The sequence below is a fragment of the Hippoglossus stenolepis genome, chromosome 7, assembly GCF_022539355.2.
Source record: "Hippoglossus stenolepis isolate QCI-W04-F060 chromosome 7, HSTE1.2, whole genome shotgun sequence".
NCBI classification, from domain to species: domain Eukaryota; kingdom Metazoa; phylum Chordata; class Actinopteri; order Pleuronectiformes; family Pleuronectidae; genus Hippoglossus; species Hippoglossus stenolepis.
In genome coordinates this window covers 12,551,385-12,573,101 of record NC_061489.1, presented here as the reverse complement: position 1 = coordinate 12,573,101, position 21,717 = coordinate 12,551,385, and the positions used below count along the sequence as shown (strand labels likewise).

At 41.4% G+C, this 21,717-nt stretch overlaps 1 protein-coding gene across 2 annotated transcripts in view; it reads left to right on the top strand.

Moving 5' to 3' along the window:
• The first annotated feature begins 1,606 nt into the window (after positions 1 to 1,606).
• Positions 1,607 to 21,717, top strand: part of atrx (ATRX chromatin remodeler) — a 33,665-nt gene continuing 13,554 nt past the window's right edge. The window contains exons 1-29 of one of the 2 annotated variants that reach the window (XM_035161117.2): positions 1,607 to 1,806; positions 3,309 to 3,367; positions 3,534 to 3,583; positions 3,700 to 3,821; positions 4,116 to 4,196; positions 4,324 to 4,445; positions 4,555 to 4,622; positions 5,435 to 7,746; positions 8,194 to 8,266; positions 9,991 to 10,154; positions 10,249 to 10,398; positions 10,510 to 10,624; positions 10,729 to 10,828; positions 11,072 to 11,290; positions 13,338 to 13,479; positions 13,584 to 13,693; positions 13,891 to 14,037; positions 14,177 to 14,354; positions 14,947 to 15,084; positions 15,235 to 15,410; positions 15,506 to 15,623; positions 17,126 to 17,256; positions 17,516 to 17,610; positions 17,741 to 17,880; positions 18,283 to 18,433; positions 18,924 to 19,024; positions 19,769 to 19,877; positions 20,012 to 20,189; positions 20,646 to 20,837. In XM_035161117.2, coding sequence (XP_035017008.1) covers positions 3,314 to 3,367; positions 3,534 to 3,583; positions 3,700 to 3,821; positions 4,116 to 4,196; positions 4,324 to 4,445; positions 4,555 to 4,622; positions 5,435 to 7,746; positions 8,194 to 8,266; positions 9,991 to 10,154; positions 10,249 to 10,398; positions 10,510 to 10,624; positions 10,729 to 10,828; positions 11,072 to 11,290; positions 13,338 to 13,479; positions 13,584 to 13,693; positions 13,891 to 14,037; positions 14,177 to 14,354; positions 14,947 to 15,084; positions 15,235 to 15,410; positions 15,506 to 15,623; positions 17,126 to 17,256; positions 17,516 to 17,610; positions 17,741 to 17,880; positions 18,283 to 18,433; positions 18,924 to 19,024; positions 19,769 to 19,877; positions 20,012 to 20,189; positions 20,646 to 20,837 — 5,736 coding nt within the window. In that variant the 5' untranslated portion in view covers positions 1,607 to 1,806; positions 3,309 to 3,313. Of the gene's footprint in view, positions 1,807 to 3,308; positions 3,368 to 3,533; positions 3,584 to 3,699; positions 3,822 to 4,115; positions 4,197 to 4,323; positions 4,446 to 4,554; positions 4,623 to 5,434; positions 7,747 to 8,193; positions 8,267 to 9,990; positions 10,155 to 10,245; positions 10,399 to 10,509; positions 10,625 to 10,728; positions 10,829 to 11,071; positions 11,291 to 13,337; positions 13,480 to 13,583; positions 13,694 to 13,890; positions 14,038 to 14,176; positions 14,355 to 14,946; positions 15,085 to 15,234; positions 15,411 to 15,505; positions 15,624 to 17,125; positions 17,257 to 17,515; positions 17,611 to 17,740; positions 17,881 to 18,282; positions 18,434 to 18,923; positions 19,025 to 19,768; positions 19,878 to 20,011; positions 20,190 to 20,645; positions 20,838 to 21,717 lie in introns of both variants that reach the window. The other variant, XM_035161116.2, reaches the window with a different exon arrangement.

Sequence of the window (21,717 nt, the reverse complement as noted above, 5' to 3'; positions counted from 1 at the left end):
ATGTTACTCATGATGTACTGAGTCAACTGTGATCAAATATAGATATATTGTGTGACAGTATATTTTGTATTATATTTTTTGATAGTTGAACAGGCATTTGTTGTTTAGTGGCACACTTTTCCATATGTTTTTGTGTTTTTTCTAAGACTGTTCTTTGTTTGTTTGAATATTATTTACATATAATACATGTTTTTGCATTGACAAATTCTGGTGTGGTTCATCCTTGGTGTGACACTATCATCATTGGCTGTGATGATCAGATCAATCACGTGAAAAATATTATCAGCAAGAGTTGTTTTGGATGTATAACAAGGTTAGTCAGAATCAATTTAAAATATACTGAACGATTTAGGACACAGCTCTTACTTTGTATGATGACTGAGAAAAATAATATACAAGTATTCAATTTGTACAAGGAAAAGCTGGATCTCAAGATAGTAATGATAAAGAAATATGATAAAGGGGGTAGCCCAACTTAGGAAAGGTAAATTGCATTTCCATTTTATATTCAATAAATGTCATGTTATACTATGTGGCAATTGTGACACTAATACAACAAATTGTTCAAATAATTCAGATTCCAACAAAAACCCTAAAAGATCCCATGATTTACTGGAAATCTAAGAGTCAGTTCAACACAACTCAATAATTTTGTCATCTCACAACCTTTTCATGGGTATAATTTGACCCTTAGGATGTTAAGGAATTAAAGAAATTAAAAGCAGTCCCAACTACAACAGACGTTTACACACGAATAACAAAATAATAGTGTTGTATAAGGCTGGGCAATCAACAAATAAGTATATTTTATAGAAATATACGTAAGAACAATAAGCCTTTATAGCAATATATTTATTATTATTTGTGCACTGAGGTAAAACACATAATTGATCTACTTCAGATTTACAAAGTGCTTGTCATCCTCTGTCCATATAGAATCATTTAAAACCTTAATATTTACTCATGAGCAAAAATTAGTCTTTAAACTTAAAGAAGATAACGATATCGACTGATTTTGAAATCTTTATGCAGCGATATTTTGGCCAATGTGGCCGAGCAAAGGCCATTTTTTGGGATTGTGACTTTTCATCGTCATAATGCCCATTTGGTTTATAATAGTGGTGTACTTTTCAATCAGAGGGATTCTAAATGCAGAACTTAGCTCTTACTCCAGTATTTTTACATTCCTCCACCACAATTGCTTACATGTTGTTATCAATCTATCTGCCTACTGTGTGTGGATATGATGATCAGCATGTGGAGGGAGTTGAGTGACGCTGCAGCTGCAACGTCTATACAGACAGTGTGTGTGTGTGTGTGTGTGTGTGTGTGTGTGTGTGTGTGTGTGTGTGTGTGTGTGTGCGTGTGTGCGTGCGTGTGTGTGTTATTACAGCTGCGATCAGGGAAACAAAACAGCGCGCCGTTCAGCACATCAACAAATGAATGAAATGGAAATGGAGCCAGCAGCCTGATCCTTCCCAGGGAACATGAGTCCCTCGGTGCACCGACGAATCGCAGGTCTCCGGAGGGGCCGGACCAGTCGGAGTGGCAGCCCCGTCTGCAGCGCTCAGCCAATGGGAACACGCACAGGATTTAGGCTAGATGCGCCATTTTACTGCGTCCACAGTCATCCGGCAAGATGGTCCCCTCGCTTTGTCTGCCCTGACCGGAGTTGTTTCGTTTTTTTTGCGGCTCTTCTCGCCTCCGCACTATCGCAAACCTGTGAGATTCCACCGGACTGTTTGACGGGACAACCAAAACAACACGCGTCTCCGGCGGTCGAGAAATGACGACGGCGGGAAGCAGGTACGGGCGCAGCTGAATGTGTTTGTTTGGACCAGTCGTTGTTACATTGGTCACTGTGCTGCCTCCGCTAGAGAAGAGCCGGGCCATGAGTGCCCGCCGCTAGCAAGCTAGGCTAGCCGAGTTGTAGCTGTTAGCCGATTAGCTGCACAGCCGGCAACATTCAAGTTCGTTCGCACACACGCAGCTGCACACGTGCACATTGTAGGGTGTTGTCAATGCGATTAAAAACCAACGATGCGCTTTAGTGTCCACATGCTAGGACTTGGTCTGTTGTTGTTGCTAGCTATATGTTGTGTTGCTACTTGTGGCTAGTGCTAGCAAGTGGCCAGGCTGCGGTTGTCTCGCAGCTTCGCGCCGCGGTGCAGTCGGAGCCCGGGAAGGCCCGTGCATGCATCTCCCCCGCCCCCCCCGCCTCCCCGTTGCATCGCATGCACTGGAGCCTGGACTGCAAGGTTGCCAGGGCAACGTGCAGCAGTAAGAATAAGTAATCTCAGCGACAGCTAAACCGGCTACTGTTAGCTAGCCTCAACCTGGCGTCAGTCCGGAGTGTCTGTGTTGTGTCAGTGCTGAGGGGGGAGAGAAGAGCGGCAAATGGAGTGTGAGCTGCTTGTTGCACCGCCGGCCTCTTTGTTTTTGAACGGGGGCTTTTTGGACCCATTTCAGGCCTGGTAGCTGCTGGCGGAGTGAGAGCAGCTCCTCGCTGATCTAATCAGCACAGTGTGATGACGCAAAACATCCAAACAAACAGCGGCGCCTCTGTATCAGAGCGATGTGCCGCTAATGAATCCACGTCGGCCCAATAACAGTAGAATAACCCAGATGCTGGGATCGTGAGGCTCGCCAGCGCTCTCCCGTTTTCTCTGAATCTACTTTTGTTGTGGTCTTTCTGAGGCACTAACACGAAATAGCCCGACCATTGTCTGTTAGCTTTGACATCGCTGGGAACTGGCTCATAGACATAACAATGGTTAGCGATAACTTTTTTATATCATTTTATTTATGTAAGAGACTCTTGTGACAGCGCAACAACGGGTGATTAAAGTATTATGTGATTTTAAAAAAAAAAAGAAGCTTGGATTCGCTGTGGTAAGTTTCCCTCCTGCTGCTAGGTCTGTCCAGCTGTAAAAGCTCATGCTGTAAGTGTTATGCAAAACAGTATGTAAGTAAATCTCGTCGTGCAGTAGCAGAGTTTAGCCGTGACTTTTGTACCAGAGTTCCTGATAAAATGATAACAACTCTTGGAAAAATATCCTATAATTTAAGCAGCCTCGAAATGAAAGAAATATGTAAAACTAAGCACTTCTTATGGAAATACAGAAAGAATGGAAAGTTATATGAAAGACTGATCGGTACCCGGACAGTGAAAAAACACCATGGGTTTTCTCTAGTCTTGTATGGCAACAGTAAATGTATTAAATCTTTTTGTTTTTCTCAGTCTCTAAAATGAAGGTACAATGTGTTGGTATTCTCATTAGGAAACACATTTTCAAATCTCTTTGCAGGTAATATGAGTCTGGATTCTGATTCAACCCTTGACCCAATGGCAGAGAAAGCAGAGGAGGTAAATATGAAGTCTCTTTGGCTGGCAAATAATGTGTGTTTACATTTGTGTGTTGACAATACTAGCAATGTAAACTATTCCTAGGAGGCTCATATTTAACTGTCTTTGTAAATATAATTTGTTCTTAATTGTCATGGTACTAAAACAAATCTTAAATCCCTGTCAGCCTGGTAGCTCCAGAGAAAAGATGAAGCCCTCCTCCTCTCGCAGCAAGAGGTGAGGAGCAGTTCTCTCAAATGAGGCACTCATTGTATTTGTTTGCACTTACATTCTCTCAAAATGGCACAGTCACGGCTTCAAGTGATCAAAGTCCTTGTGCTAACACATTACAGGAAGCCCACTACTGCAGCTAAGCACACTGGACTGAATGAATCCGACACCTCAGCTGAGAGTGACAATGACGGTGCCCCCTCTGACAATCCTTCCGACAGTAACACAGGCAGCGCATCTAAAGGTATGAACAATGGAGGTGCAGCATTTCCTACAGAATCTCCATTCTATCTACAGCAGTGGCTTTTGGGGGCGGGGGGAATGAGGGTTTATTATTGTGATTGGCCGCTGAACTGACAGGTCTATTATGAAATTATAAAAATTGTAATTAAAAAAACAACAACAAATCAATTAAACTATGGTGAACCACTAAATAACGGGGGAACACCTTTTCCTCATACTTGCGATATCATTGATACAGATATCGTTGCTTAATTAGATGCTGATTGTGAGACACTTCTGCTATGTCTCTCTTTAGGCACTTTAGTGATGAGACCAGCTGGTAATGAAAACAAAGGTGCCATGAAGCTGAGAGTCGATTTCAAACCGAAATCTACAGGTAAGTTTAGCTTGTGTTTTGAGCATTTGTAGCATTTGTCTGTAAATCGACTGTACACCGCAATAAATCATTCAGTGAGTGGGGAAAAAAGTAAAAGGATGAAAGTTAAAGCAACCGATTTCTTTAGTCCTTGTAACAGATGATGCACTGCAGAAGAAGGTAAACTGCACTGCCTGTGGAAAACAAGTAAACCAGTTTCAACGCAACTCTGTGTATGAGCATCCCGCACTTAAAGTACTTATTTGCAAGGTAAGAAAGTCCAAATACACATTTCACATGTTCATAGCCATTTCAGTGAAATTACCTCCTGATATTTTTCACAATGTTTTAGTGATCCCATATTTCCTCTTCCTCCTAGTCATGCTACAAGTATTACACAAGTGATGACATCAGCAGAGACTCTGATGGGATGGACGAGCAGTGCAGGTAAGACGTTTTACACAACACCAACAAAACATATGATTTATCGGCTTAAGTGTTACACAACAGAAGTAATTAAATAAATAAAAAAATTTTTTAGGTTTTGCCAGGCATCTCAAAAATACATAACATAACATTATTAATTTGACCATGATGCTTCTGTGTGGATGACATTCTTGGATCATTCTTGAATGTCCCTTTGAGATTGACATGTAATGAAATACATGAAAAGTACTGCTTTTCTGACCCTTTTATCCATTGTTCAGATATAGATTTTTCCTTGATCTCCACCCATGTGCAGTATAGATACAGTGGAAACCGTTTATGGTGATCAATGGATGGATCAAACGCTTGGGACAGAATTGTTCCTATACAAATGCTCTTTAAATACGCTGGTGATAATGATCAAGTACTTACAGTCATCATTTTGGGTCTTTCATGCATGTTTGGACCGTGAAAAGTTTTTTTTTTTACAGTTTCTACCGGCTGTCAGTAATTTACTGCTCCTCTCTATGTCCATTATTCGTGCTGCACACTGTCAAGCAAATCAAGCCAAACAGAAAGAGAGAGAGAGAAAAGTGAGCAGCAGAGTCTGTCTGTGTGTGTGCATAGGCGAGTGCGCAATCTTACCTTTCCCTCAAGTTCCGGAACTATCATACAGAAGCTACGCAATTCGGTTAAAGTAATCAACCGCTTACAGTGAAGCGGTTTCCAGTGTAGTATGGAAGTCAGTATAAATAGTACTGACTATTTAAACATTTTTTTAAAAATACCGTATTTGTTTAATGCCCTAAAACTGTTTAACTTTTCCTCCCCAGGTGGTGTGCTGAAGGAGGCAGGCTCATCTGCTGTGACTACTGCAACAATGCCTTCTGCAAAAAATGCATTTTGCGCAACCTAGGCAGGAGGGAGCTGTCAACCATTACTGATGAGAACTCAAAGTGGCACTGTTATACCTGCAGGTCGGAGCCGCTTCAGGATCTAGTCTCCAAATGCCACCGTATCATGGAAAAACAAGAACTTGAGCAACTCAAGCAACGAAAACCAGATAAAACAGAGGAACGTGAGAGCAAGAGACAGAAAAACAAATCAGTTAAAGAGCACAAAGCAGTTGTCAATGGAAAAGAACACACCGAAGGCTCAGGGACCATGACGTTTTCCTACAAAAAGCTGCAGGTACCCAAAGAACTTATAAAGAAAGTAAAAAAGCTTGTTGAAACTACAACTGGTCTAAACAATACATTCATCCAGTTCATACAGCAGGAAGTTGAGGAGCAAGAAGATAAATCTATCAGGTGTCGGCATTTGAAAGCCTTCAAGGCTGTGCTTGCTGATTTGAAGAAAGCCCACAATGCTTTGGAGGTGGCTTTGGAACCTGAGTTCAAAAGCATGGAGTTTCAGAATGGTAACGATGGGCAACATATTGCAAGAAAGACCAAGGCTGTTCCGCCCCCTGTAGAAATTGATAGTATGGATATTGTGGCGAATGCAATTGATAAGGTTGACGCAGCGGAGAAGTTGGACAAGGAGCCTGTTGATGAGCTGGATGAGGAGCCCATCGATGAGCCCATCGATGAGTCCATCAAGGAGCTGGATGAGGAGCCCATCGATGAGCCCATCAAGGAGCTGGATGAGGAGCCCATCGATGAGCCCATCAAGGAGATGGATGAGGAGCCCATCGATGAGCCCATCAAGGAGATGGATGAGGAGCCCAGCGATGAGCCCATCAAGGAGATGGATGAGGAGCCCATCGATGAGCCTATCAAGGAACTGGATGAGGAGTCCATCGATGAGCCTGTAGAGGAGCTGGATAAGGAACTGGATGAGGAACCGGATGAGGTGCCCATTGAGGAGCCAGACGAGGTGCCCGTCGAAAATCCGGATGAGGAGCTGGACGAGGCGCAGCCTAATGAGCAGGAGATGGACAGTGATAAAGTTTCAAGTGAGATTGAAATGAAAGACGGCCAAACTGAAGTTGATGTAACCAAAAAGAAAAGAAAATCTGAAGTATGTGAAGATGACATGGTGTCAGCTGGTGAAATGTCCTTGGATCACGACATCATGTCTGTACCACCTTCGGTTCCTGAAGAGCTTTTTCAGATGGTGGAGAGTCTTGCGGATTCCACCATGCTCTCACAGAGCAACACAGATTTGATCACACACACTGATGCAAGGTCAAATGAAAAATCAACAGACTCTCAACGCCCCCACCCCAAGGTCAAGAACCTTATAGTCAAGCTCACTCCAGTCCCAGTCGTGACAACATGTGGGTCAAGGTCCTCCAGGTCCAAAAATAGAGTAAACGGTGGGGAGATGCAGCAAAAGTGCAAAGAAGAAGAAGAAGGCAAGGAGAAGCGTGATGCAGTAGATGGGACAGTAAGCCCACTTCCTAGCCGTCGATCTAGTAGAGTTAAGACCACCCCTTTGAGGAAGCAGGCCGAGAACAAGGACAAGGTAAAATCCTCTGAATCTGAGTCAGAGGAAGAAAGTAAGGGGAAGGACAAATCCAAGAAATTCAGTAATGCCAAAAAAGAGGATGGAAAGCATACCAAGGCCAATGAGAAAAAAACCACAGACTCTGACTCGGACGAAGTTCCACCCATACTGCTAGAAAAGGCAGCAGAAAGCCACAGCACAGATGAAGAAGAAGGAAGCAAGAGTGCTAAAAAGCGCTTATTCAAACTAAACAACACCTCCACACAGGATACAGACAAAGCCTCAAAACGTAAGAGAAAGTCTGAAAGCTCTGAGTCAGATACGGAGAAGAAAGGTAAAAAGACTCCCAAGAAGAAGAAGCAAAACAGCTCAAACTCCTCCAACTCGGACTCGGAGATCAAGAGTAAAGGCACAGCAAAGAGAAGATCTAGCCGCGTGAAGAAACAAGAAGAAGCAAAACAGGATGACAAAAATTCACCTGAGAGGAAGGCAGCAGACCGCAAAAGGTCTTATGAAAAGAAGCGCAAAGGAAGGAGCTCTAGGTCAACCTCAAAGCTGCAGTCTTCCTCCAGTGAGGACGATGAGGAGCAACAGGCTGAAGATTGCTCAGGAGAAGACAGCGACGAGCAAAAGATCAAGCCCATCGTGGAGGAGAACGTTGTGGGAGGCAGTGGTCCCTTCCATCAGTCCTCAGGTAATTTGGTGTAGAGGAGAAGAGAGTTTAGTGGTACTCAGCTTGACATCTGCTTAATTGTCACACATTTGAGTCAACCTGAGCAAACCTGAAGTTGTCTTTAAAAAAGTTCGACATTTTGGGAACTAAGCTTATTGTCTTTCTTTCTGAGGTAAGATGAGAAAACAGAAACCTGTCGGGTGTCTCTACTGCCAGCAACTAGTTAGCATTGTACAAAGCTAGCCTGTCTCTGTCCACAAGTAAACAAATGTGCCTCCTAGCTCCTCTGAAGTGCCCCCAAGAACATGTTCTTTTTAATTTGTTTAATTTTCACCAAAAACTGAGGTGTAAAAAGTAACTTTCTGAAGTTTTGCCTTGCAAGAAAGAAAAAGGGGAAATTTCACAAAATGTCTAACTGTAACTTGCAAGCGCTTCCAATAACGGTATATTTACTCTTTTGATATGTAGGAGATGAGGCGGAAGATAAAGCGGAAGTCTCTGAGGTTGGTGAAGATGAAGACGATGATGACCCTGAAAACAGGTACATACTCAAATCACAACAAACTGCAAAGATCGTCTTTACTGGGGCTTTTCGCCCTATTATATTGACTGGGTTCTGAGAGCACACGGCAATACTTGACTAACCAAACACAGTTCGGCTGCTCAGTCTGGTCCTCACTGAAGAATGTTGTGTTTTTTAAGTTTGCAATCACAACACATATATCACTCTGGTTTATCCCAGAGCATCAGATTTTTTGCCCAAAAGTAGAGGTTGGCTGTTTTATCATTTTTTGTCATACATTGTATTGGACAAACATTTTTTCATCACAGATATATTGGTATTGATGTCTGTTGTCTGATATGCAACTTTTTTCCGAGAGAAATTTATTCTTGGGGTGCTTCAATGCTGTCATCAAAAAGTTTGTCCAGCAGAGTGTGCTCTGACTCTATTGTTTTCAATATGTGTGTATGTATATGTACTGGTCCTAAAAACCCAGTATCAGTTGGGCTCTACTCAGTAATGCCATTGCAATGTCATAAGCCTTGGTAGAGCATAAAGGAGGCAGAACATAATGTATAGATTCCGCTGTGCAAATTGTGTTTCTGTTTACAGCGCATCAGCACAGGCATCAGCCCTCATCACCAAAACTTCTCAATTCTTGTTGTCTTTCCTAGTTGAGAATTTGTTGGTCTCTTCTACGTGTCTGGCTCCTCCTTTTCAACCTGAGACTTGTATTCTTTTTTTTATGCTTTTTTTTTTTTTGCTTCTTCAGTTTTGTGTGCGCAACGTGTTAGAAATGGCATTGACACATCCAGGCTTTCAGTGAATTCTACAGACATTTTCCTGCTGTATTGCTACACGAGCAAACTCTGACTTTTTTGCGTATATTTTTCTAGGTGGCTGAAAGGAAAACTCAGACTTTTGCGTTCTCACACACAGTCCTGGATAGTTAGAAGAAAAGGGCCGGAGTTGAGCGTTTGTCTGAAAGCAGCAATAGTTTCATTCCATTCACAAGCCCAATGGAGAATTTCACACATATAAAATAAGAGTGGTAAATTGCTGTGTAGACACGACAGGGCAAGTGGGGGAATCTATCTAATAGCACACATCTAACTTTGTACGGTACAAATGAAATTAGTAAAAGGATTCGCACCAGGAAATGCTACCAAATAAACCACAATTCATTAATAATACTATGAAGGTTTAGTGTCACAGACATATTGTTAAACTTTTTTGTGAAATCGTTAAGAATAATATAAAACAAGACTGTAGCTGAAGCTCATGAAGTCCTACCTGAGGTCCACCATGTCACAGGAACTCCTTAGTGGTCTATCTGTGAATAGTGTTAATCATGCAATTGCTGGGCAGAATGATGTGATTGATGACTTTGCATCAAGGAAGGTCATGATGTAGCAGTTTTGCAATTTAGTTGCATATAATTGTATTTGCTAGCAATATGTTGTAACGTATAGGTAATAACTTGATTCTCTATTTTATTTGTATCTTAATCTTTAGTTTTTACGAGTGTTACGACTGTACATAGTTTTGATTGTAAATAATTTTATATTTCTATAATGTTATATTTCTGCAATTGTATAGACATTGTTCCAAATGTCTCAAGGAAAATGACTTGTTGTTTTTAATGGGTAGCAATTATTTCCCCCTGCATGCACGCTTTACCCCGACTGCTTCAATTCCATCCTAGGGGAAACACTGGATTAATGTTAACCTGCTGTGTCTGTGTTATTTATTTTCTTCTGAAGGATTGCAAAGAAAATGCTTCTTGCCCAAATAAAATCCAACTACTCTTCGGGAGCAGAGAGCTCCTCTGATAATGAAGGAGAAGATGAGGATGAAAAGTCCAAAAAAGTTAAGAAAGAGGATGATGAGGATTATGATGAAGAGGATGATGAAGAGGAGCAGCAAGGTAGCACACATTTGTTGAATATAACCAGGTCTTTTTAAATAAGCCTGTTTTATTATGCGTTGTATTAAATGATTTGTTTCTCTCCTTGGAGAAGATTCAGGTTCTGATGTCGAAGTGAAGAAACATGGCCGACGACACAAATTGCTTCGTCATAAGCTCTCGCTAAGTGAAGGTGAATCGGGAGAGGAGAAAACCCCCAGTAAAGAGAAGAGCAAGGAGGGCAAGAAGAAGTCAGGGCAAAAAGGTGTTTTTTTTCAACTTTTAAGTATTGTCTCAATATTTTGGTGCCAGTAATCTGAGCTCTGTTAAATCAAATGAATTTTGTTTCCTTGTCCTCTATTTGTCTGTATATCAGTGGACAGCGATGACTCTGAAGACTCAGATTTTGAGAAGTCAGAGTCCAGTGAAGAGTCTGCATTTAGCGAGGAGGTTAGCGAATCAGAAAACGACGGGAAGCGTCGAAAAACAAGGTGAGAAACGATAACTCCATCCACTCAATAGTGGCAATTTTTACTGTCACTCGATCTAAATTGATCTCCTGCTCATGCTTAGACGAATTCTGCTGTGTTTGTAGAGCTTCAAAGAAGAAGGATGAGGAGAAACAGAGAAGTTACAAGCAGAAGAAGAAACGACGCAGAATCAAAGTTCAGGATTCCTCATCCAGCAACGAGAAGGTGTTTAAGATGCAGTACACTTGGATATTTGAGTTTCTTTTATTCATGGTAGGATTTGCCAGGTGGAGGAGATGGACCCGGATAACATTTGTCAGTCAGGTCATGCATGACACACAAAATGTTGTTTGAACTCACCCCTGGGAGTGTTGTGAGGATTATTGAAGTCACAAATTAATCATGGGGTTGCTTTTTCCCCCTATGGGCTGAAGATCAGAAGGCTGAATTTAATGTTCATTTCCACAGAGCGGGGAGGAAGACGGGGAAGAGGGTGAAGATGGTGAGGATGGTGAAGAGGGTGAAGACGGAGACGACGACGATGAAGAGCGCAAAGGACGCAAAAAGATTCGCAAAATTCTGAAGGACGACAAGCTGCGGACAGAAACGAGAGATGCCCTGAAGGAAGAAGAGGACAGGAGGAAACGTATATCTGAGAGGGAGGCACTCAGGGTGAAACTTCGAGAGGTAAATATGATAAGTCCTGATGTCAATCTGAAGAACAGACTGTGTTCAAAGCTCTGAGATGTTAAATTCATTAGGTTCGGGTAATCCCCCTGATTAAACTGCATGCAAGGTTAAAATGTTCAGTGTTCATTCGGTCCTCTGATACAATTTCAGGAATTTCCCCTAGGAAATTGGTTCTTAGAAGAAGGAATGCATAGAACTGTCTCATGCAGATTAAAGCAGCAACCATTAGTCTATTGACAGAAAATGTATCTGCAACTATTATGATAATCCATTGCATGAGATGAGAGACCTTATCATTGAACAATGTCAATATGGCTCCACCTTCTCAAATGGGATGATTCGCTGCTTTTTTGTCTTGTTTAATAGTAAACAGAATATTTTTGTTTGCAAAAAACAAGCAATTTGAAGATGTGATTTTTGGCTTTTAGATATTGTGATTATTCAATGGTTTAATATGTTTCTGGCATCTTGTTGACAAAATGATGAGTTGAAAATGTAACCAGACTAATGGGCAATGAAAATATTGAAGGACAAAAACAGTCCAACAAAAACAGTCCAACCTGCTGCTGATTCCTCACTGTCTCAGAACCAAACAGCTGTAGAATCTTCTATGGGTTTTGCTTTAAGTAATTAAATTCCAGAATCTGCTCAGGACGGTGTAAAAAGCAGCAGCAGCAGAAAACAGCGTCTGTGTAGTCAGTCCATTCTCTCCACTCAGTATGTGTTTGACAGCTTAAGCTTGTAAAATGACAACAGGATTAGCTGTTACTTATATTGAATTTTTTTTTTTTTAATTAATCGGTGTTGAAGCATGTCAGTAACTTTCCTCACTGTGCGCAGGATCATGTGTTTTCCAGCAGAGAATGAAGTGTATAATGAAATTGAATTGATTTAATAAAATAATGTAGTTAGTGTAATTTAGCTTTTTCACCCTAAATCTGTGTAGTATATATTATAGTATATATATTAGTAGTATAGTGTATGCGAAAACTGAGTACGCCCATACTCAATATCACAACAATGTGAAGTAAACTCAAGTCCTTTCCTTTCAAAAATGTTTTTTTTTTGCCAATGCCCAAAGGAATTAAGCAAAGTAATTTTGAAACAAAAACATTTGGCTAATAAAGCTATGATGAGAACTCAATTGTAAAGAAGTAAGTGCGCCCACAGTAGTTACTCTCTACGTTAGTGAGATTCCGCTCTTTTATTTATTATAGTTTGTATGCAGTTTTAGTTTTGATGATGCAGTCAATGCTCCTGGGCATGGATGACACCAGTATTGAACATATCTGTGGAGATTTTCAGCCATTATTCACTGATTATTATTTTTGATCTTGCTGGAAGGTTTTTTTTTTTCTCCAAAGGTGTATCTGTTGAATTCAAGTCAGGGGCCATAGTTTTTTTTTTTTTTGTTCTTTTATAAATATGTTTGAAATCATTGTTTGGAAAATTCCTCTCCCGCAAAGCTTCTAAACACTGGGAGTCATGTTTTCACTTCTTGTGTTTTAAATCTTTTCTACATCTTTTGCACTCACACAGTCTTATATCAGCACTCACCCACCTCCATTTTCAGAAAGTTGAATCTTCTAAGCTTTTGTGATATTACACAGGGGTGAACTCAGTCCTGCTGTATTGTAACTGGCAGTATATAGTTAATAATTAATTAACACATGGACTTTACTCTGAAAAATAGTGCTGGTTTTTTTCTTAAAGTTTTAATTAATTATTATTATACCTCCATGGGTATCTTAGCATAACTACTACATTATTGCACTAATTATAAGTACTGTTCATTAGATTAAATCATACAGTATATTAATGATGACAATAGTTTATTTTAGAAAGATGAAAGCTGGACTTTATTAAACACTTGAAGAACAGGTACATGATAAACTCTATCTCAAGGATATGAAAGACACTATCGGACATTGGCTGTAAAAGTAATAGTTTTAACTAAAGTCTATATTTGATTGACTGAACCTTCAAACTAATCTTGCATCTCTCTCTTGTGGTTCCCCTCTCCCTGGCTTTGCTCCTCCTTCAGGTGATTGTAGTGAAGGAGTCTTCCCAGATCACGTGTCCCATCACCACCAAGCTGGTGCTGGATGAGGACGAAGAGACCAAGGAGCCATTGGTTCAGGTGCACAGGAACCTTGTCACAAAGCTCAAACCTCACCAGGTTGACGGTAAGGACAAGGTGAACAGGATTATTAACAAACGCAATTCTTCATATGTAATAGCAAGATGCTCATGACTGATTTGGCCCTTCTGTCTTTTTGTTGTATTTCAGGGGTTCAGTTCATGTGGGACTGCTGCTGTGAATCTGTGAAGAAGATCGAGAAGTCTTCTGGCTCCGGCTGTATCCTCGCCCACTGTATGGGCCTGGGAAAAACTCTACAGGTAAGGAGGAGCGAGAGCACCATGCTGTTCCAGTTGGAAAATTGCTCTAATGCTGCACAATGTAAAACAAAGATGAAAACTGGCATTCTACAATGCTCAGGTAGAAGTGTCAGAGCCTGTCAAACCTTGATGAGTAAATCACTTCCAAAGTTGTGCCGTCACATTGTGTTTAACTGTAGTTCTTTTTTGGCCTATAGGTGGTGACATTGCTTCATACTTTGCTGCTTTGTGAGAAACTGGATTTCACCACAGCACTGGTGGTTTGTCCCCTGAACACTGTCCTGAATTGGCTTACCGAGTTTGAGAAGTGGCAAAAAGGAATGAAGGATGAGGAGAGTTTAGAGGTAAAGAGAGTGTGTGTGTGTGTGTGTGTGTGTGTGTGTGTGTGCGTGTGCGTGCGCGCGCGTTGTCACTCTCCCAATTCATGAACCATTTTCCCAAAATCCCTGCATATCTTATTGATCTTTGACATGTGTTTAACAGGTGGTTGAGCTGGCCACAGTGAAGAGGCCACAGGACCGAGCGTACGCTCTCCAGAGATGGCAAGAAATGGGCGGGGTTATAATCATTGGCTACGAGATGTACCGAAACCTGACCCAGGGCAGGAACATGAAGAGCAAGAAGCTGAAAGAGATCTTTCAGAAGACACTGGTAGATCCAGGTATGCTGCTCTGGCTTGAAACTTTAACTGTATGTAAAAGCAGACAAAATTGAAAACAATTCTCCCCTATGTATGAAATCTAATGAATGGGAAGAGAAACACTATATAGTCAGATTTTCAATTCTGATTTAGGTCTTTTTCTGATTTGTGGCTTCAGTCTAAACGGTCATTTTAATTGATGCAACTTTTAAAGCACTGCAAGCTTTCATTCATTATAGCAACCGCAGTTGTTGGTCTACCTAGTCATAGTTGTTTCTTCTGCTGTTAACATTTTTTACATTTTGATAATCACATAATCTTTACTCATGTATTTTTGTGTCAAAAATATTATTGCAGTTTGCTACTCAAGAATATTAATTTATATACACTACATATACAATATTAAAGCAATGTTAACTCTGCTCTTACTTGGTTTCTTGTTTAACTCTTAAAAAATAGGGATATAAAACGTCTCTAAAGTCCTCTGTCGTTAACAGAGGCTACTAACACATACTGTTGTGACTGTGTTTGCCTGAAGACTGCCTGGTGATCAAATATATTTTCAGTTGCTCTTTCTCTTGTCATAAGCTTCTCTTTTGTTCACTGACACCAGGTCCAGACATGGTGATCTGCGATGAAGGTCACATCCTGAAGAACGAGGCATCAGCAGTGTCCAAAGCGATGAACTCTATCAGGACGAGGAGGAGGGTCGTGCTGACTGGAACACCTCTGCAAAACAACCTTATTGAATGTGAGAATACTTAGTTACGATCCATATTTGAAAAAAGGCTGTTAGTTGTTCTTGGTTTTAGACAGTGACATTTTATTGAGATAACTTAGTACCAAGATTTTGTTGTTGTGTCATCAATGTATGTATAACTAATTATTGTCTCCTTATCAGACCACTGCATGGTCAACTTCATCAAGGAAAACCTGCTTGGGTCAGTTAAAGAGTTCAGGAACCGCTTCATTAACCCCATCCAGAACGGTCAGTGTGCCGACTCCACGCTACACGATGTCCGGATCATGAAAAAGAGGGCTCACATCCTCTATGAGATGCTGGCTGGTTGTGTCCAGGTAAATAAAAACTGCCTGAGACAGTTGACTTTGATTCTCCTCATCCACCTTCTTGTTGTCTCCTAAAGTGGCTGACTGATTTCTGCTTCCCACAGAGGAAGGATTACACGGCGCTCACCAAGTTCCTGCCGCCAAAACATGAATATGTGCTGTCTGTTAGAGTGACTCCGCTCCAGTGTAAACTCTACAGATACTATCTGGAAAACTTCACAGGTGGGAAACACACTCTAATGAAGGTTTTTTGAGTTTTTGTTGCACAGGAGCAAAGGATTATGAGAATGGCAGTGCCACTGGTCAGCTTGAGCGGCAGAGCCTCTAGAGGCTGCAAACAGGGCTTTTACAGAATCAGATCTGATTGCTTGGACAGGGATTTAGCCTAGATTAAACCTTAAACTAAAACAAAATCCAATTGAAAGTTCCACTGTAAAAAGTGTGTAGTCTGGGACGAGGCTATGTCCCACTACAGAAATGGTCTCTGGACTGGTCTCTCACTTTCATGCTGTATTGTTAAGTCGTTTAGTGGACTTTCGTGTGTGTGTGTGTGTGTGTGTGTGTGTGTGTGTGTGTGTGTGTGTGTGTGTGTGTGTGTGTGTGTGTGTGTGTGTGTGTGTGTGTGTGTGTGTGTGTGTGTGTGTGTGTGTGTGTGTGTGTGTGTGTGTGTGGCGCAGCTGGCAGAGTGCCGCAGGCAGGGTTTAAGCCCAGTTTCCCACGTCTCCCTAATGAAGAGCCCTGGGAGAGAGGGAACAGAGGGTGGGGGGTAATAGGGGGAATGTGGGGGCATAAAGGAAGGGGAAAGACATTGTGAGGCAGGAGGGGGCCAGAGGTTTTACACCAAAAGTGAAAACAAAGAACAGGAGAACGGGTATGTTAGAGGAGGAGTGATGGGGGGCTGTTGGTGGTATGTGCTGTGGCTCATTAGGCTGGGTTGTCCACGGGGCACAATGCTGATGTTGTGACTGGCTCTGGACCTCCTCAGTGGTGTCTTTGGGCCTAAGACCACCAGTCACTCTGCAGGGTGGGAATGGTCCCAAAAGTTTTGCCACAGCTAATGTAAAACCCACAGTAACTTCTGGCCCCAGGTCAGTGCTCACCAACATGCAGCGCAGGTACAAAGTTAACATTTCAGCAGCTGCCATTCTCTTGCATTTGTGATGAAACCATAATCTGATCAAGCAGAAACATCATGTCTACACATTCTAGACCTGACGTCTCTGACATGAGATGGGCTGACACTTCTTGGGTTTTATCTGTTTTGTGAGAACAATAATAATTTTAATTTAATTGGTCCATAGAGAAGTGGTTACAGGTAGAAATCTGAGGGACCAAAAAGTGGGGCGGCTACCTTTATTAGCATACAGAAATAAATAAATGTAGAAATACAGAAATAAATACATGTAGAAATACAGAATACATTTGAAAATGAATGAATACATTTAAAGATAAATGTAGAACGGCACAAATAAATAAATATATGAGAAAATACATAAATCGCCCTTTTCATTACCAAAATGTATTTATTTTTTCATTTATGTATGTAATACATAATTCCTGCATTTCTATTTATTTATTTCTACTTCATTTTTGGTCCCTCAGATATCAACGTTTAGGTTTTGTTCTATGTTTTCTCATCCGTATGCATGAGGAGGTTGAGGGCATGCTGTCAAGTACATAATGCAAACAAACATTCATCTTTCCCTTCATTCCCTTGTGTGCAGGTGTGGGGAATGCTGTGGAGGGGGGCCGTGGCCGTGCGGGGACCAAACTCTTCCAGGATTTCCAGATGCTCAGCAGAATCTGGACCCATCCCTGGTGCCTTCAGCTGGACTACATCAGTAAAGAAAATAGGGTAGGAGCATAGAAGACCAGACTGCACCACACTAAACACTTACTCAAAACTGGGAATACAAATTACCACAAATCACACACATGGTGGGAAAACGATAGAAATGTAGTGCTGACAGGTCAAGCAGCAGGGGAGAACAACGCATGTTGCCTCTGCGGCAGAATTTCTCCCTTATGCATCAATTCTACTACCCACAATCAAGCTGTTTGTTTGACCTTTATCACCACACAGACAAGACTTACACACATACACTCTCTTGCAGGGATTCTTTGATGAGGACAGTATGGAAGAATTCATTGCTTCAGAAACCGAAGAATCCTCGATGAGCATGACCTCCGAGGACGAGAAGGCGAAAAAGTAAAATATCATTCGCCTAACTTTTTTAAAAATATATTTGCGCAGAGATGACCTCATTTAACTGCCCTTCTCTATTGCATCTGTTACTCCTGCTGACCCCAACTCTTCCAATGTTCCTCCACCCTAATAGGAAAAAGAAGCAAGGGAAGGGAAAAAAGAAGGGCTCTGATGACTCCGACAGTGACGATGTGGAGGTCATCAAGGAGTGGAACAGCAGCTCTCGGGGCAAAAATGGAGAGGGCAGAAACAGACCAGAGCCTGTTGAGGAGCGTAAGTCTGGTGTATTCACGACATATGAGGGGAAATATGAGCAGAGCCACATATGTGGGAGATTCCTTTGTGAAACAAGTGATGCCACTCGCCACCTATTTCCACATTCAGGATGGTAGCCTTGCAGAAGCCAAAAGCTCAGCCTTTGTTACTAGATTTCCTGAAAAATATCCCCTTTTATAATAAGTTGAGCCTGGGAGCCAGAAATTCAGGATTTGAGGGACTAGGAAGGAAATTCTATAGAGGACTATAGATTTCATTGTATAATCACATTTTGTGTAGCAGAAATTGTGCAATAGTGAAGCCCAGAATTTTAATCTTGTTGTCTTTGCTACAGTTACTTGTTTAGGGGAATCTCTGCCGGCATGAACACTAATCTGTAACTTCATGCATCTCAAACAGCTCGGGCCTCTGGCTCATCACCAGGAAATCCCTCTGCTGACTGGCACAGGGATTTTGTCACTGAGGCAGATGCTGAGATTCTGGAGCACTCTGGAAAGATAACACTCCTCTTTGAGATCCTGCGAATGGCAGAGGAAGCGGAAGATAAAGTGTAAGTGTACCTGTTGGTTCTCAGTGTGACTTGAAGGTTTTGGGGTTCATCCCAGAGTGACTGTGTTGTAAAATGTAGAGCTCAAACGTATTGGATGACTGATCAAAATCAGCCGATATGAGCCTTTCACACACATTGGAATCAGCGTTTGTTTGGCGATTTGTGAAACTTTAATTTTACAGCATAACTAATGCAGGAAAGAAGTGCATTCATGTTTACATTATATGCTCGTATTTGTTTTCTTTTAGTTATGTTTAAAAACGTTTATGGTTAATCTGTGAATCTCTTTCAATGAATTCAATAAATTTCTCTGTCATAAGGTTTTGATAACATCTTTAGAGTCAATGCAATAATTAAAAAATATATATAAATATATTGGTATCTGATATTTCTCACTCCCTATTATCAGTATCGACATTGGCCCACAAAAAATCCACATCAGTCAGGCTCTAGCAATCCTGGTGTAACCTCAATCTTTGTTTTTCCTCAGGTTGGTGTTCAGTCAGTCTCTTATCTCTCTGGACCTAATTGAGGATTTCCTTGAACTGTCGTGCAGAGCTAAAGATGAGGAAAAAGTTTCTCCATACAAAGGTACATTTTTAGTGCAGTCTGACAAGGCCTGTTGACATGTCTGTTAACATTATGCCACTGAATGATCCTATATTTGCACATGATCAGCTTTGTCTGTATGCTAACATTTACAAAGCAGCTCTTGGTTTTATAATGTATAGAAATTATCGACCAAAATTTAATAAAAATAAACCAGCTATTTATGTAGTTTGAGGATGTTGTCCTAAGATTCCATTTTGTGGTTTTATACTGTTGTCTGTAACATTAACATGGGGATTCCTATGGAAATGCATGTTTCACACTCATGAGACAGTCCACATGCAGCATGGATTCTTGTAATCGTTGGTTTGCTTGTTACCCCTGAACACACACACACCGCTGCTGGTGTAAGGTCATGTTCCTAATTAAACTTCAGCAGATGTTTTTACTTTCATTTTGAAAATGATTAGACCTTGACTTTTTATTCCACAAAAAATGTTTGCTCAAGGGTTTGTAATTTGTAATGAAAAGATCACAGTGCTGTAATTGGAAACATACTGAAATGTTGGTTATGAAGGCTGGTAAGGGGGGGGCAGCCATTTTGAAGGCTAAACACAACTGGCCTCTAACCAACACAGTCATCTATCTGCTGTCTGTTAATACCAGAACTAAGTCCTTTTGACAAGGAAAAGGCTCTTTTGATGGCGAGACGTGTTATTTTGAAGGCTCTGTGGAGCGTAGATGGTGAAAAGTCAACAGTGTTGTAACTGTAGTGTGTCTCTGAAGGTGAAGGCAAGTGGTTCAGGAACATAGACTACTATCGCCTGGATGGTTCCACTAACGCCATTACCAGAAAGAAGTGGGCCGAAGAGTTTAATGACACCAGTAACGTAAGGTAATGTACCTCATTATATGAAACGGCACAGAACAATATGGGAGAATGTAAAACTAAAATTTCAGGTGCATCTAAATGCAAAAATGCTGAACAGGTGGTAACGCTAGCTCTCTCCCTCTCTTATGCTTTCCTAGAGGTCGTTTGTTCCTCATCTCAACGCGAGCCGGCTCACTCGGCATCAACCTGGTGGCTTCCAACAGGGTCATCATCTTCGATGCCTCCTGGAACCCGTCCTACGACGTCCAGAGTATCTTCAGAGTCTACCGCTTTGGCCAACTGAAGACCGTCTACGTCTACAGGTTCCTTGCCCAGGTGAGCTCAGTGGGCCGTTCTGTTTATGGATGTGGTGCTGATATGTAAAATAAACCATCCGTGATCAGCCAACCTCAACTTCTGCTTGAGGATTTCAGTTCATGTGTTTGACACATTGTGAATTTGAGAACGTCCGTATCTGGAAACAGTTCAATGTGACTTAATTAGTGACTTAAGTTAAATCCTACACAGCACTAATGAAAACACCTATCTCATGCTTAAAGCAAACAGTAATAACACAGTGACTTGTTTAGGTAGAGGTAGGCAGTAGACACAGTCACAGTTTCTAAAAGAGACTGATGAATATGTACAGAATCTCAGTGGCTTTAGAGACATTGCCTCTGTCACTCATGAATTACAAAGTAATACATAGTAAGGTAACTTGCTCCTTTGTAAGTAGACCTTAATTTGTTTTTCTTTTCTTGGCCATCCACTCATTCCGTTCTCATATTTCAGGGTACAATGGAGGAGAAGATTTATGAGCGGCAGGTAACCAAGCAGTCCTTGTCATTCCGAGTCGTGGACCAGCAGCAGATCGAGAGGCACTTTACAATGAACGAGCTTGCCGAGCTCTACACCTTTGAGCCAGACATGCTGGATGATCCCTCAGAGAAGAAAAGCAAGAAGGCAACACCCATGCTCCCTAAGGTAAACATGCATATATGCATCACATTTATGTTTTGATGCGGAGATATACATTTTTTTAGAAATTAAATTGAGCATAGATCAGATGTGTAATTGGTCTTTGCCAAAGCACTGACTGAGATTTCACGGGCTTCTTTAGACTGATCCCCAAAGGAAATGCAGAAAAGCAAGCTGAAACCTATTAACAGTAGTAAAAGAGTCTTTTATCCATCAACCAACATGGCACTGAATGCCTTTTTAAATGCCAAGCTTGTTTTTCCGTAACTTGCACCAAGTAGTATGTTCTTTCTTTTGAAGTTTAGCACTTCAGTGATAAACTGTTGTTTAGACACAATGCCAGCTTGTATCCTGCGTGACCTTTCCGGGATCTTTCTGTTTCTTCTCGTTTCCCTTCATAGTCCTAAACCTGCCTCTTCTCTGCGTTGCGCAGGTGCAGTGTCACTATTTGGGCCCCCTGCGGTTTAATAAGAACACACATCCCTTACATGGGCCATCCAACCCCACACAGCTGCACTGATTTATCTGTTTACTGCTATTTACTAAATAGTCTTCTTATTGCAACATTGCTGCCGCCCTGTTATAAACCTGCTCTTTTTTTCTGTTTTCATTCATTCCTAGCTGTCTTTTACTTCTCTGTTGATCCTTGAATTAGTTCCATCCTTTCCTTTTCGCAGTGTGGGGGTTTCTACGGATCATTTTAAGTGGTTTTACCTCTTTGTTTTGGTTTGACCCGGGTTACGATGCAGAAATGTGTAAACAGAATGGATAAGAGACGCTGTATATCTAACAGTTGCTCTTTCACTGGACACTCGAGGCTTTTCAGTGCACCTTAATGGAAAATCTGTTTTTCCATTTACACTGTCAAAAGATCTTTATCACTGTT